Consider the following 16399-nt stretch of genomic DNA (forward strand, 5'->3'; position numbering starts at 1 on the left):
AAATGCAAGGCCAACTCTGTTCGTGCTTTTTCCTTGAACAATTTTCAAAGGGGGAAAAAAAAAAATGCCCACAGGCTTTGTACCTGCCCACACAATTTGAATAAGTTACCTCCATGATGAGCCACAGACTTGCCTCTTGTGAGCCTCCAGGTCACATGCAATGGAACAATCTTGCAGGCTGATGCAATATGATCGTGCTAAAAATGTGCGTCCAAACTGGGCGCATGTTTTATAGCGCACGCACAAATCACCTTTCCTGGGGCACCCAATGCAATAAGCAAATGAGCTTCCACGCTAAAAGGGGCGTGCTGGGATAAATTGTGCGTCCCTAGCACGTCCATGGCATGGGGCGCACAGGAGACGTAGCTGTGCGCGGGTTAGGAAAACGGACGCTCAGTTTACAAGGCTCGGTTTTTTCCCGTTGCAGCTATTTTACTGGCACAATATGCACGTGCTATATACTTGGCTCCGAGCGTGTATATTGTGGGTGTATACTGTGCACCACAACAACATTTTTTTTACGTCAAGACATCTTTTTTTCACACGGTGTTGCTTTTTTTTTTTTGTTTCTTCCTTAGTATCGTGACGAGGAGGAGGAACCAGAGAAAAGCAGTTGTTTTTAAGTTGAGCCCTTGACGTGCGGGAAGACTTTAAGCCTGCTCAAGGGACAGGCGTAAGATTTTACAGGTTAAAAAGTGCGCCTCAGGCACACAGGGTTTTTTGCATTGTAGGATAATACCCAATAGTCTCATCTACATGGCATTTACATGCGATGAGCACTATTAGCTACGCCTTTTTTGGAAGCGCTGATCCCCTTATTGCATCAGGGGCTATGCAGGACGCGTGTCCAAAATGCACATCCAAGCGCTCGTTAAGCTGGGTGCTAGGCTAGGCCGCACTATATTGCGATTTCATCTCAGACCAATCTATTAATATAATGCAGGGGCCGTTCTCGCTCGCTCCTCCTGCCTGGTCACAGCCAAAATGCTAACCACCTCCCCTGTTCCCTTCCAGATGACCTGGCACCTCCCCTCCCCCAAGCTTGGCAATCAAGGTACTTGCCCTTCTTGTCCCCCACTTGTGCTGGCAGCGGCGAATGGCATTAGCTTTACAATGTGCCAGGTTTCTGGCTGGGAAGGAGCACAGCCAGCTGGGCAGCGTTTTAACAAAAATTACACAGTCTTCTTTCAGCTTCCACAGCTACTTAAAAAAAAAAAAGCAGCTCAATGCTATTTATCCTTAGGCTCTGCTCAGCCTCCTACTTGTCTGTTGGGGTTTTTTGGAAAGGAAGTTGTCAGTGATTCGTAAAAGAATACACCAACCTACAGGCGCTGAAGCCACAGGGCACAAAAAAAACCCACCAGAAAGAAAAATGCTTTTTTATGAGATTAAAAAAAACACCACCCTATCGACTTAACGTGAACGGACAGCCTTTTACTTGTGAAGGAGCTGGTCACCCTAGGCAACAATTTTTAAAAAGGTGAGGGCTGCCACTTACCTGACGCTTTCATTCAGGGAGTAAAGTTCATTATTTTGCAAGCCTCCCCCTCTGAACACATTGATCACTGCTTTCTGAACGCTGCCAAAAAAAACAGAAGGAAGAGACAGACAGACATCAGCCATAGAGTCCACATGCTAGCGTTATCTCCGTGGCAGGCAAGAAGGTTACAGTGGCATGCGACCGATCTGATCCTCATTTTCTAACTGCCATGAGGAGGAGGTTAATACGTTTATGCTGGTATTGCTGCTGTTCTGATATGTCATTTCAGACAGTTACCACTTAGAAGTGGTATTCCCTTACAGGCGGTGAACAAACTGACATTTAACTACCCCCAGCCCAGCCGGCTCTAGTTTTCCTCCACATTAAAGCATTCTGGATTTTTTTTTTTTTTTTAATTAAACACGCTTTGAGAGTGAAACACCAGGACCGGCTCTCCTGTTCCTCAAGAGGAATGAAAGTTAAGCGCAGTCAGGGCTTTAGGCTTTTACTTCCCCTGAGGCCTCTGCTGCCCACCACGGTCCTGTTTTCCTGGTTCTCCCGAGGAGGGACCAGAGGCGACAGTAGGACCAGTCGGCAGCTGTGCCCCTGTGTGGGGAGGGGGGGGGGGGGATCTCATTTAAAGCTATTTCCTCGAGTGCAGGTATAGCGCTTGGGGGAGGGGCTGGGATGCAAGACTGTGTGGGGTCTCTCTCAAACATACAGTGTCCTTGAAACTTGATTTTGGAGAAGAATGAATGCACCTGTAGACTCCTTCCTATTCTAGCTGGTAGATTCCCTCCAGTTGCAGTGTTAGAGTCCCTGGCTCCAGCTACGTCCAGCATTCATTGCGAGTTAGGGTAGGTGTTGGCGGGGCCTGCAGACCCCGACAGGAGCCTTTTCACCTTACCTGTTCCACGCCGTGCTGGAGCTGAGCTGCGCGGCCTGCCTGGCTGCGTGGAAGCGCGGGAGATCGCTCAGCACCGGCGAGCTCATGAAGCGAGGTCTCGGCCTGCGGAAGGAACCCATCGTGCCGAAGTGAAACGTCCAGGTCTGGTTTGCTCTCTAACAGAGCAGCGTAGAGGGAGAAGGGGGCAGCGGTACGGAAAAGTCACCGGCAGAGCCTTTCTTCCTCTCTGTCATTTCCAGGAGGTGTCACCTACCAAAAGATAGGAGGCAGGGGGGAGAGCGTGATTTACAAATTTCCTCCCTCCATTCACATGAGATGTCTGCAAAATATTGAGAACAGCTGAATAAGCCATTCAGAGGTTATAATTAAAGTCAGAGCACACATCCTATTTCTAAGGCACTCAAAAGCCTGTGAAAATGTTGACAACGTCCAGCATTGTGCTTCCAAAGTGTATCGGACTGCCACATTCCCTGCACAACCAAATTATCCCAGCACCTTCTGACAAAAGGGGAACCCCCAGACACCCCGGCTGCAATCTTCCCACCACGCCTGGGTCACTTCAGACTTCCCTCCCTTGAGATTCAGTTAGGATCTAGGAGGAAAGTGAGTGGCCCCTGCACGGTTTCAGTTCTGGCCTGTGTCCAGCAAGCCATATTACATCTTGCGTTTAACTTGACCAGAACACACCATGGCTGCTCCAGAACCTCTCTAACACTGCTGAGTCGCAGCACACAACACCACAACACTCCAGCAAGCTTCAAGGCCGGAAACGTGATGCTCCTGAGGCAAAGGACATTTGAAATCCAAATGTCAATTCGTTTTTCTAGACCAGAGTTCCAGATCGCTTGCTGCAGTTTGCCGTATAAATCCAAATCGAGAGGCCATTTTGCAGAACACAAATTTCATAGCTGTAAAGACCTGAAGGAACATTTGACAACTTGGGTAATTAAGACTCCCAGGCCTCTCCCTTCCCATCTAAGCCACTAACTGATGCTTGTATGGTGGCAGAGGTCAGAGTGCATGCACAGTTACAGCAGAAGTCAGAGAGAGCAGCATGCCCGCTTCTGAGCCCCCCAGAAGACTGATCCCTCCCTCCTCTGCTCGCTTTCCGGAAAAGGGGCCGATGCAAGAAGGTCCATTCAGATTGCACGGTCGTAGGCACAAATATTACTCTCGATACAGAAAGGAGTTTTGCACACACAAAACTGTGCCTTGTTTAGTGCCCTCGCATGGAAATGCCATGCAAATGAAGGCATTAGCTCCTACCCCCAATGCAGAGAGGTGCATTTTATGCACATAAATACCTACAGTACTTGAACGTAACTTCCCTTGAGCCACATTGAAAAGGCCTGAGCTAGATACACTAAGAGGTTCATCTTCAGACGGAGTCCGGCTAGCAAACTTAGGGCCTGATTCACTACGCAATTATCCCATAGCCAAGGAACGGGGGACAAGCCTTATCCAGCTAACTGTGGAGGTATATTCAGTAGTGAAACCGCACTATGCTATCAAAGTTAGCCAACTAACTATAGCCGCCTAACTTTATGGCCCAACCAAGACTTAGCCGGATGTCATCTGGCTAATGCTGAATATCGGAGTTAGCTGCCTAACTTAACCAAATAACTCAGCGCCTCCCACTTACAGCCCTAACTTAGCCAGCTACATTTTAGCAGGTTACCTTATTAATCAGCTAGGATTCAGCCAGATGTGCCCATTTACAGGCCGATACAGTACAGTGCGCTCCGACGGAGTTAGCAGGCTAAATGCTTTGGAATATGGACCTCACAAATAAATAAATAAATATCTTATGTGCGCAGGAGATTTGTGTGTATAAATCAAGGCCGAGAGACTCCTCTACTCCCCCGCATTCAAAATGTGCATTCAGCCTGTGCCGAGTGCATTTTAACTCCGGTTTCTGTGCACTTTTTCCAGTCGCCACACTTTTTAAACTAATACATTAGCTTCCCCTGCATCTGGAGTTCACCTTTCTAACCTATGTATTAAGAAACTGTTATTGCCTCGACCCCATAGCTGGTATAAAAATTCATGCACTAAACCACCAACATTTGCATCACAAGAGTGGTAATCAGATACACATCTGGGGGCTCAGCAACAGCTTTCTACAGAGCTAACTGCCAGAATGAACTGGCCCTGACTTCCTGATCTCTCTGAGTACTGGTGGCACAAGCCAGCACTGGGTCCAGGCGGCCACTGCAGCACTACAGACACAGCCCTTCGATAGCAGGAACCCTGGCCAAGTAACCACCCCCCTCCCCCAATCAGCAGTTCCATTGGAATCAATTATGTTTAAAAATAAAAGATTGATTTTTTAAAACAGATGCAGTTTCCAAAACCACAACCCTTTATAACAAATAGTGAAAGTGTTTGGTTACAGTAATATTCTAAAAAAAAATAATTAGTAGGGACCTATCTTCTTTAAAGTAATAATGTAGGGTTCCAAAGCTATGAACTCTGAAATCTGAGGGTCAGCAGAAGCAAAGATTTCCAGCAAGGCCACTGCAGCAGTAGCCCCATGGCCACCCCATGGTATACACGGTAGAACGGGAAGCCATGTGGCATATTAGCTAGTAGAATACACACAAACTCTGCCATCTTTCTGTGTACACACACACAGACCCCTTTGGAAACTAATTTAAAGTCTCAGAATGAACGCTCATCACACAGCCAGTAAATCCAGGAGCTGGTTCTCTGCACTGGATCTCAAACAGTTGGATTCTGAGGGCTGGACTTTGATGTTAGGAGTTTTGGTACTTCTCTCAGAAGGACAAATTTAGAGACCATATTAAGAAAAGGCGGTAAGCAGGGATGCACATGCTCGTTATTTTCTTACTTCATGTGCAGAAAATTGATTTTATGAAACGTAGAACATGACAACAGACAAAGGCCACATGGCCCATCCAGGCTGCCCAGTTTCATAATCCCTTCCTCTCCCTCAGAGATCCTCTGTGCTTGTCCCATGCTTTCTTTCATTCCAGTACGGTCCTCGTCTCCACCAACTCCACATCAAATGTTCTTGTGACTAAAAAGGCATTTTCCATACATAAGTAATAAAAGAAATCCGAATTTTGAATCACACGAGAAAATTTATACAATTTTTTCCCATGCACACCCCTAGTTTTAAGTAACCAGAATTAAGGAAAAGCCGGACCGCTGTGTTTAAACCAAGTCACGTACTTAAGTTACCAACTTGGGGGAAGGTGGGGATTTTCAAAAGTAGCAGATATTACAGCAATTTTAAAAAACCCACTTACACATCTAAAGTGAATTTATGCACGCAAAACTCAGGTTTAAACCTGTAAATCCTTTTTATATTCTGCTCTCTCAGGCAGATGTGCCAACATCTGGATTAGTCAATTCTAGTTTAAGCAAATATCCAACTGCACAACTATTTCTAAAAGTGGCACCTCACCAGGAACATCTCCACCCAGTGCTCACAGTGGGGACTGGATCCCTGTGAAATGGGACCCAGACAGTGGCAGATGTTGATTGCCGCTCTTCCAAGAGACCAGGATTCCAGTTCTGGGATAACACAGACATCGCCAATTATGAGAGAAGTTCCTATAATTAAAATTGTAATTGCTACATCAGGGTGGCCTTATTCATATTCTTTTATCTTTCAGAGTTTCCTGCTTTGGTTCACTGATTTTGTGGAAAACAAAGACTTATAATTAGAACTGGGTACAACACAACTTGCTCTGGATTTTCTATTTTTTGGCAGGGGGGAATCTTTCCATCATAGTACATGTAGGAACTGCTTAGGGTATGGGCACCAAATTATTGTAGAAAGGGTGAACCGAGGGATAAATGTATTAAGACTGTGAGGCATCCCAAAGGCTCAAGGTCTGGGGAGTTGGGCTGGATTTGTATCCCTGGCAGAAGAGGTTTTTTGTTACCACAAGGAGGACAGGCACAGTCAAATTATTTTGATCTTTGATCTTCACCGATTTGGTCCCAGGAAGAAGCTGTGATTACAACAAAAGCTGCTGTGAAGTCAGGCAAAGATCACATGGGCTGTACTGGCAACAGACAAGTAATGGAAAATCTAACTGAAGAGCTACAATCTGGAGACTGGAATTTCACACTGCCCTGCAGAAGGTCCATTTAGTTTAAACACTGCAATTCCAATCTTTCACTTCACTGTAAGTCCAGTGAAACAGATCAGGGGTTCTTCTCAGGCACGGCTGCAAGCTAGTCTGGTATTCATTAGCTGTATTTGCATACATAGTCTCAGAATAAGGCTATTCTGCATAGCTTGGTTACCTGAAAAGCAAACTGGCTCATGGCCCTTGAGGACCCCTTGGGAACCGCTGAACAAGACAATTTTACTTTCTGTTCCTACTGACTTTGCTGCCTGTCGACTGTAAAAGAAAAAATAAAATAAGGATAAAACCCTACGCCAACCAGTGAAAATCTGAAACAAGCCCTAAACGTATTACTCTGATTAGAGAGTTACATTGCTATGGCCACAAGTCCTCCGAAAGCCGTCAAGGTCATTTGTGGCAGTTCGTGTACGACACGTGCTCTCTGCAGCCACTCATTTGGGGCTCCCTCAGTCTCGCATTTTTCGCGAACATTTCGTTAGTGCTGTTGTCTTTGATGTAATTAAAACAGATTTCCACGATCTGCATGGTTTGATTAACTGTTTTTATGTCAATGATTGGATCAAGTCTTCAAAAAGAAGGACTGGCCATTGGGTGCCACATACTGAACGTTTTTGTAAGAGCACAAATCTTAAAATCTCTACTCATACGTACCAACAGTTTCTACCCCACCACTTTTTACTCAGTTTTGATCTGGGGGCAAGCTACATTTGCCAGGCTTGAAACAATTCTTAAGAGAATATATTATGAGCACTGAATTAATTATGGCACTCCCTCAATAGCAAATGAGCCAAGAGCCAAACTTACAGAATTTGATTATTTCAGCAATAATTTTGGGGTCAAAATATCAGAAGTGCGATTTCTCATTCCAGAGGTATGTGAAAATGAGGAGCCACTGTAAATAGCCTCTTGCTTAGGTAACAATAGATTTTCTAAAAGTTTAGTTAGGTCAGTGTTTTATCCTCACCTATGAATAGGTGACGTGATCAATACAAAAATGAACTGGTGGGGATTTTCTCAATGCATGCTTACGAATCTCTTCCACCTCTTCTTTACTCAAGAAAGAGGAAGAGCCAGGATGCTCAGACACGTGAAACCTACCGGGTACTTTACTGAGCTGATGTAACTCACCGGGAACAATTAGCTCCCTGCTTGGTAAATCTTTAACCAAAGCATGACCAATGAAATTCTTCAGTCAGGTCCAGTTTCCCACCACAGCAGTAGTTTCCGAGTCCTGCTTCTGCATCTTAAGGTTCAGATTGGCTACCACTTGAGGGACATACTGGAATCGCCTACATGCAATACCTTTAAGGGGCTCATCAAGCACTAGTTTTAATACCATAGGAAATATCGATCAGTGACTTAAAGAAAAGTCAAGCAAACTCCTTTTTTCTCGTCTTAAAACTGCTTTTCAGAGAATCAGTGTCTTCAGGACAGGTCAAAGTGGATGATCCAAGGAAATTCCACAGCACCCCATCAACAGGGAACAATGAAGAAAAAAAGCCTCTGCCAAGTATCTAATTCAAACGGAGAGGAGAATGCAAACAGTCTGACAGGAAACACAGAACGCACTTTATACATAAACTTCAAGTACATTTCTGACCCAGCTCTTCCAGCTGGTGCAAGGGTGACTCTCGTCTCTCAAACTGTGCAAGATTGCAGCCCAGCTGCACAGGGACGAGGAGAGGGCTCGCTGCCACCTCCCCTGTCTGCCTGCAAAGCCGCAACATCCAAGCCAATCATCGATGAAATCCAAGACGCCGCTCGGGGCCCATGGCACACCCTCCGAGAAATATTCAACAATCACGATCAGCTCCCCTCCCCAAGAATGATCCTGTAAAAACACAGGCTGCTGACATCCTGCCGGCCTTATGGGGACACTAAGAAATCAGAGCCAGGGGGGCTGACTGGTTCCTACCTGATGTGCTACCTGTTTCTTACCAGTTCTGTCCCACTGAGTGAGGAGCTCCTTGTTTTCACAAAATTTAGGCCCCACCCCACCCATGTAACAAAAATCTTTTACATAGAACATACACAGGGTCCTTCATTTTCAGTTTAAACTGATTTTCACCCATAAATTCCTGGATTTTTCCAAAGATGACTGCTTAAACTGATAGTCACCCTACTTTTAAGATGATTAAAAGCTGCTCAAATCAGTGTTTCAAGGCCTCCAGCTACTACTGGGCCAGAGTGCGTGCTGTTTCCAAGCCCTGCCCCCCTCACCCTCCAGTGCCGCCCATGCCATGTTTCAAGTCCCGACTCCTCACCTCATCCCCCGCTGTCTGGTGCTGTGGATGCGTTTGAAGCAGGCCCTGTCCATCAGAAGCAGAAGTGCAGCGTTGCAGAGTGAGGGAACCTCAATGAGCCTGCAGCCACCACCAGCAAGGATGATGGCAGAGAGAGGAACGGATGGATGGGAGAGTGCCAGCCTTCCACTCAGCCGTGGATGGGTGCTTTTGACTTGAAAACCCATATAAAAAAAACCTGAGCTGGCACAAACTTGTTGGAGCAGAGCCCTCACCCATCCTTACTAGAAGTACCAGCGCAAGGAGCGGAGCCGGAGGAAGGTAGAAACGCCCCCCACATTCTGTAAAAGCTGCGTTTTGAGCGACATTCCCAGCAGACCCCTACATTATGATGCAGCGGGACCCATAGGCACCACATATCACAGGAAGGGACCGCTTCCAGATGTTTGAAAGACATAAGAAGGTTCAAGGCTAAACTGCGAGCGAAAAAAAAAATGCAATTTAAAACGTATACGATCCTATCCAAAAGGAACGGTCACCTCATGCGCACATTTGCCACCGCTAAATGGCACCAGACCTGTCCCTGAACGTGCACCATTCCTAGCTGCAGGGCTCCCAAACGATACATCCGAGCAAAACAAGGATACATTCATTGAAAAATGTCGAACAAAGAGTTTAGAAACTCATACTGCAACAAATGATTACCCTGTACAAATCCTGTAGTCTAACATGTCTACTGCACAGTTAGAAAATAAACAGGGGGTTGTAGCAAAAGTAGCTAAAATCTAATACTTCATGAAATGGTTTTATGCCCCATTCAGAGGTAATGAAAGAACACTCAGGTACAGCGTAATCCAGTATAATTAACCGTAAGCTGTTTTGCTTTTTAAGATGAACGTGGGAAGATTTCTGGCTAGTTTGAAGGGTTTGGATACACAATCGAGGCCATTTAGCTGCTAGTGATTATTGTGGTCTCCCTTTGTGACAAACTTCAATATAGGAAACTTTATAGCTTAAGCTCAAAGAAGTTTTGTCCCAGAAAAGTAATTCTGCTACTTCAGTCTCTGCACCAGCCTTATTGTGCTCTCAAATCTGTTGAGTCGGAAAATAGAAGGACTAGGGTGCACTCCATGAAGTTAGCAAGTAGCACATTTAAAACTAATCGGAGAAAATTATTTTTCACTCAATGCACAATTGAGCTCTGGAATTTGTTGCCAGAGGATGTGGTTAGTGCAGTTGGGTTTAAAAAAGGTTTGGATAAGTTCTTGGAGGAGAAGTCCATTAACAGCTATTAATCAAGTTTACTTAGGGAATAGCCACTGCTATTAATTGCATCAGAAGCATGGGATCTTCTTAGTGTTTGGGAACCTACCAGGTACTTGTGACTTGGATTGGCCACTGTTGGAAACAGAATATTGGGCTTGATGGACCCTTGGTCTGACCCAGTATGGCATTTTCTTATGTTCTAATGAGTCTTTGGGGTGGTCAATGTGCTGACCTACAAACAAGGTTTGCAAACAGAACATTGTACACATAATCACATTTGCAAATTTTTAGGCACGCTACTTGCATGTTTTCCCCACAGGCAACTTTGTGTTTGCAAAGTCGCTCACAAAAGTTATGCCAAAAATCACTAATTAGCTGCAGTATCATGCAAAACAGTTCATTTGCAATTTTTGCAAATCACGCAACGTGAACATTTTCTGTGAATGCTATTTCTTTGGGAAACGTAGTTACATTTTTTTTGCGATTAAATTTACAATTTCATGTGGACTTTATTGCAAATATATATATCCCCATGAAGTCATTCCATGATATTTAAATGAGCTAGTACTCTGAGAAAAAATGTGCGGGATAGAAGCCCATTCCCAGGTTAGCACAGCAGCCACAGTCATAGAAACACAGTGGCAGAAAAAGCCTATATGGCCCATCCAGTCTGCTCATCCACCCAATTAATTTAGCATCACTTCCTTAGAAACCCCCTGCATTTATCTATGCTCTCTTGAATTCAGATACTTTAAACGTCTCTTTCATGTAGCAACAAGGCGTCCATACGTCTTGGAATCCCCTTCCAGAATCTCTTCCCTTGATTATTTATACTTTACTCATTATATTCTCAGATTCTGGCACTATTACATATTTGCCAGTAGCAGTTCAGCCATGGAGCAGGTTTAGTTCTAAACACTCATTGTGCCACTTTCCTTTGGTCTCACACACACACACACAGCCACCACAACGCAAGTAGTGTAGTCTCGTCCTTTGCCCCTGCTACCTCACAAACAGGCCGATACAGTACAGTGCGCTCCGACGGAACGCACTGTTAACCTGCCCTTGGACGCACGTTTTCCCTTACCCCTTATTCAGTAAGGGGCGGAAAACACGCGTCCAACCCGCCGAACCTCATAGCGCCCTCAACATGCAAATGCATGTTGAGGGCGCTATTAGGTATTCGTGTGCGATTCAGAAAGTAAAATGTGCAGCCAAGCCGCACATTTTACTTTTCAGAAATTAGCGATATTAAGTCGGAGGTCCTGAAGGGTAAAAAAAAGTTAAAAAAATTTTTTAAAAAATTTGAATTTGGCCCGCGGCTGTCGGGCCGAAAACCGGACGCTCAATTTTGCCAGCCTCCGGTTTCCGAGCCCGTGGCTGTCAGCGGGCTCTAGAACAGACGCCGGCAAAATTGAGCATCGCTGTCAAACCCGCTGACAGCTGCCGCTCCTTTTGCCCGTTTCTACCGCCGAGCCTCATTTGAATACTGTATCGCGCGCACTCCCACAGACTTTACTGAATCGGCCTGAAAGTCTGCATTCATGACTGAGCCTGGTTCATGCTGCTCTGAACGAGGTGGTCCGTGGCCAAGAACGTGCCCCTGTATGTCCCGAGGTTCACAGCTGCCTTAAGGATCGTTGTCACCAGTGGAGTGGAAGATAAAACTTTCAGACATGCACTTTTGGTGGCCAAATGGCCTTCGATGCTACTCACAAAAACCAAGCTTCCGCACTCTGGTTTCAGGATGGCGGATTCCAATCCTTGTGGTTTTCAGGAAATCCACAATAGATACTGGTGAGCTACTTTATCTGCATGCATTTAGTCTGCACATGTGGTTATCTTGCAGGCCAGATCTGCTTGCAGCCCTTGAGAATAAGGTATCCCAGCTGGGAGCTACAACCTGCAACATAACCAATGTCAGAAGCCCTTCAACTGCACGTTATTAGGAGAAGACTTAAGATTATACCCTGCATACATACTGTAGTGCATTTAAGAGGTCTTTAAATAGCTGTCTGGAAGAGGTTCTATGTAATTGAAACCTTTTGTACCACAAAATTGTTTTGCCATCCAAAAATACTTTCAAAAGCATGCATTGCTGACAGATAGAAACTCCACAAAGGCATGCTGCCTGCTCCAATCACCATCTTCTGACTCAAAAGCTGCAAAACCACCAGCCTGGTTGCATGATGATGTTCAATGAAATCTAGACTAGTGGGCTGAGAAAAAAATGGTAAATTCCATCTTCACTGGAGTGGCTCAGATAAAAAAGTTATTCTGGTTTCTTTCATTAGTCCCAGTTTTAAAGGATGTGAAAAGGGGGAAATAGCTTAGTGCATCCCCCAAAGGTCTTCTTCAGGGGGTCAGTGTGGTTTCAGCATCTGAGCAGGTAGCAGAAGGATCAGAAATGAGGTGATTTCTGGTCAAAAACCAGATGTTCCCAAATCCAGCTGTATAGCCTGTATGGATGTGGTTTTCAGGGCAACCAAGATATGCAGATCCACCTGATCCTATGATCAAATGCACGCATTGTATTAAGTGCAAAGATGGTGAAAACTCAACCTGTTGGGGGTACCCGATGGCTGGATTTGAAAGCTCAGACAGCATCTCGCTGTTCAGTGGAAGAGGAGAGAGCTTCGACGTCCACTCAGGAATGTACTGGGGTGGGCTCCTGTTTCACCAGATATTCCCAATACGAGCAGAGCAAGGGAAAGCCTTGAGAATGTGTCTGCGACGTGAAGGGAGGAAAGCTGGTTTCTCAGGTTATTCTGGTAGTTAGCTAACTAGCTTGAAGGCCAGATCTGTGATCAGAAATCCATTTTTCTCTTTATGTATACTGGTGGCAGAAAATAATTTATCAGCTGTCTGACATTTCAGAGCACACTCAGGTTAAGCAAGGGGCAGCAGTCCCAATCCTACAGAGCAGAGTAACCAGCAGCATTGGACAGTAAGCACACTTTTACATAGCCCAAAGAAACCCAACCCTACCTTTGACATGAGGATGAATCCTGTCAAGGTGTGTACAAAACAAACTCATTTGAAGACAATGCCCCCAGAAAGCCAGACTTGGCCGATCCGATCCTCCTGTTGGAAGTCATCAGCTGAAGATTGCAGAACCCAAGCTGAACGACAAGGCTGAGTGCACAGTTCCTGGTTTCCTCATCATGGCATCATAACGTTAAAGACGTAACATTTTTACTTAAATCATTATTATTTGTTTAAACAATGCTACCAAATACAGCGATGAAAATCCAGAGGAGTTTAACTGTGCCAAGAAGAAAGCTGCACCCAGCATCCACTTCACAGGGGCACAAGAAGGAACCTGCCCCCAGCATCCACTTCACAGGGGCACAAGAAGGAACCTGCCCCCAGCATCCACTTCACAGGGGCACAAGAAGGAAGCTGCCCCCAGCATCCACTTCACAGGGGCACAAGAAGGAAGCTGCCCCCAGCATCCACTTCACAGGGGCACAAGAAGGAAGCTGCCCCAGCATCCACTTCACAGGGGCACAAGAGGAAGCTGCCCCCAGCATCCACTTCACAGGGGCACAAGAAGGAAGCTGCCCCCAGCATCCACTTCACAGGGGCACAAGAAGGAAGCTGCCCCCAGCATCCACTTCACAGGGGCACAAGAAGGAAGCTGCCCCCAGCATCCACTTCACAGGGGCACAAGAAGGAAGCTGCCCCCAGCATCCACTTCACAGGGGCACAAGAAGGAAGCTGCCCCCAGCATCCACTTCACAGGGGCACAAGAAGGAAGCTGCCCCCAGCATGCATTCACAGGGGCACAAGAAGGAAGCTGCCCCCAGCATCCACTTCACAGGGGCAGAAGAAGGAAGCTGCCCCCAGCATCCACTTCACAGGGGCACAAGAAGGAAGCTGCCCCCAGCATCCACTTCACAGGGGCACAAGAAGGAAGCTGCCCCCAGCATCCACTTCACAGGGCACAAGAAGGAAGCTGCCCCCAGCATCCACTTCACATGGGCAGAAGAAGGAACCTGCCCCCAGCATCCACTTCACAGGGGCACAAGAAGGAACCTGCCCCCAGCATCCACTTCACAGGGGCACAAGAAGGAAGCTGCCCCCAGCATCCACTTCACAGGGGCACAAGAAGGAAGCTGCCCCCAGCATCCACTTCACAGGGGCACAAGAAGGAAGCTGCCCCCAGCATCCACTTCACAGGGGCACAAGAAGGAAGCTGCCCCCAGCATCCACTTCACAGGGCACAAGAAGGAAGCTGCCCCCAGCATCCACTTCACAGGGGCACAAGAAGGAAGCTGCCCCCAGCATGCATTCACAGGGGCACAAGAAGGAAGCTGCCCCCAGCATCCACTTCACAGGGGCACAAGAAGGAAGCTGCCCCAGCATCCACTTCACAGGGGCACAAGAAGGAAGCTGCCCCCAGCATCCACTTCACAGGGGCACAAGAAGGAAGCTGCCCCCAGCATCCACTTCACAGGGGCACAAGAAGGAAGCTGCCCCCAGCATCCACTTCACAGGGGCACAAGAAGGAAGCTGCCCCCAGCATCCACTTCACAGGGGCAGAAGAAGGAAGCTGCCCCCAGCATCTACTTCACAGGGGCACAAGAAGGAAGCTGCCCCCAGCATGCATTCACAGGGGCACAAGAAGGAACCTGCCCCCAGCATCCACTTCACAGGGGCACAAGAAGGAAGCTGCCCCCAGCATCCACTTCACAGGGGCACAAGAAGGAAGCTGCCCCCAGCATGCATTCACAGGGGCACTGCTATGACACTTGGAGAGGGAAGGGAGAAAAGAGTTCCCCCACTTTCTTAATCTCCAAAATCTCCGACCTCCCACTCTCCAAGCCTGCCAAAATCTTAAATCCTGCCAGAGAGAAGTAAGAAGTACAGCATAAGCCTGAAGAAGGGAGGTCTGCACAATCCTAAACAGGGTGGAAGTGGTAGGAATTACTGCGCAAAAGGGGCGCACTCAGGAGGCGCAGCCTGATGGTCAGTGCAAAGGCTGGAGGCCAGGGTCAGATCCTGCCGCCCTCCATTGCCTCCGGGGCCAGGGAATGCCTGCAGTACCTGAATGTAAGAGTCAGGAAAGGCAGAGCAGGGACACCTGCGACATGAAGGGCGCATGGAGCAGACCCCCAGAGTTTGTAGGGGAAGATCTGCATCGGAACTCACAAGAGGCTGGGGCAGGGATGAAAGTTGCTGATGAGTGGGAACAGCCAGAGAGGTTTCCCAACCTGGGCACAGCAATAGGGCTCTGTCTTCAGTTTCCACACACAAAGCTGAGCAAGGCTGCCTTTCAATTTTTTATTTTTTTTAAAGAGGGGGGTCCATAATGTGCAAGACCACCCCAGACCCAGGTGCCAGAGCAGTGCCCTCCCACTCCTACCTGAATAGTTTATCGCGCTGCAAAGAAAGCCCTGGCCTAGAGGCAGATAAAGTGAAGGCAGCAGCTTGGGAGCACAAAAGGCAGCGCTTGCATCCCGCCCAGAGCCGGCCGAGCCTCCTCGCTCGCAGGCTGGGGTGCGAGCTGCCTGCCCTTGGCTGGCTCGGCGGCGGGAATAGCGCGCCAGCCCTCGGGGCTTTGCGCGGCTTCGGGCAGAAAGGGGAGCCTTAACCCCGGGTCCTGGCGGACTGCGAGCCATCGGGCGAGTGTGCAAGCGCCGGATCCCGGAGGTCCCGCCCCGGCGAGGGAGGCGGGGGCCTGCGGGGCAGCGAGTTTCGCTCCCCGCCCGCCCCTTACCGCGCGGCGATAGCTGCCGGCGCCAGGAAAGATCCGGGCTTTGTCCCGCGGGCTCCGAGCACAGCAGCCTGCAAGCTGCAAAGTTTCCATTGCATTGAATCTGCTGTTTTGGGTGAGCACAGACAAACGGGACCGGAGAAAAGTTCGAAGAAACGAAACAGAATCAAGAGAGAGCAACGGCATTTCCCCAAAACTGCGCCCAGACTTAGGGGGATCGGGCTGAGGCGCGCAGAAGACTTTGTCTGCACTCCCCCCCCCCCCAGCTAAGGGCATTAGAACCGGAGCCGTATAAACGGGTCTCGGGACTGCTTGTAGCAAAACTCCCGGAGATCTTCGATGCTCAGATCTTAACCGGATGAATTATGCCTGATTATGCAACAGTGGTCAGAGAATAAATGGCAAATTAACACCAATTATCTTTACAACCTAACAATTACCGTAAGTGTCGCTGAAAAGCCAAAAAGTGGCTGGGAGAGGCTTTTTCAGAAGTTTGCAGCTAGAACCGATTAGGTCTGTACGCTTTGACATATTTTTCCAAATGCTTCAGTAATTCATGAAATGCATGCATCTTTTTAATATTCCTTTGCAGACTCTAATCTCATAATATGGCAGGAATAGAACCGTTATCTGTCCCAAGCAAGCATATATACATTCTGT

The 16399-nt window shown here is 47.5% G+C and overlaps 1 protein-coding gene across 4 annotated transcripts in view; it reads right to left on the bottom strand.

The window, feature by feature from the left end:
- LOC115079221 (proline-rich protein 5-like) overlaps positions 1-15884 on the bottom strand; it is a 38975-nt gene extending 23091 nt beyond the window's left edge. Inside the window, exons 1-3 of one of the 4 annotated variants that reach the window (XM_029582507.1) lie at positions 15618-15884; positions 2388-2636; positions 1499-1579 (exon numbers count right to left, since the gene is read on the bottom strand). In XM_029582507.1, the coding sequence (XP_029438367.1) occupies positions 1499-1579; positions 2388-2506 (200 nt within the window). In that variant the 5' untranslated portion in view covers positions 2507-2636; positions 15618-15884. Of the gene's footprint in view, positions 1-1498; positions 1580-2387; positions 2637-13008; positions 13500-15388; positions 15588-15617 lie in introns of those variants that run through there. The other 3 variants (XM_029582509.1, XM_029582508.1, XM_029582510.1) reach the window with 3 other exon arrangements.
- Positions 15885-16399: the final 515 nt, after the last annotated feature.

The sequence above is a fragment of the Rhinatrema bivittatum genome, chromosome 17 (assembly GCF_901001135.1).
Source record: "Rhinatrema bivittatum chromosome 17, aRhiBiv1.1, whole genome shotgun sequence".
Taxonomy (NCBI): Eukaryota; Metazoa; Chordata; class Amphibia; order Gymnophiona; family Rhinatrematidae; genus Rhinatrema; species Rhinatrema bivittatum.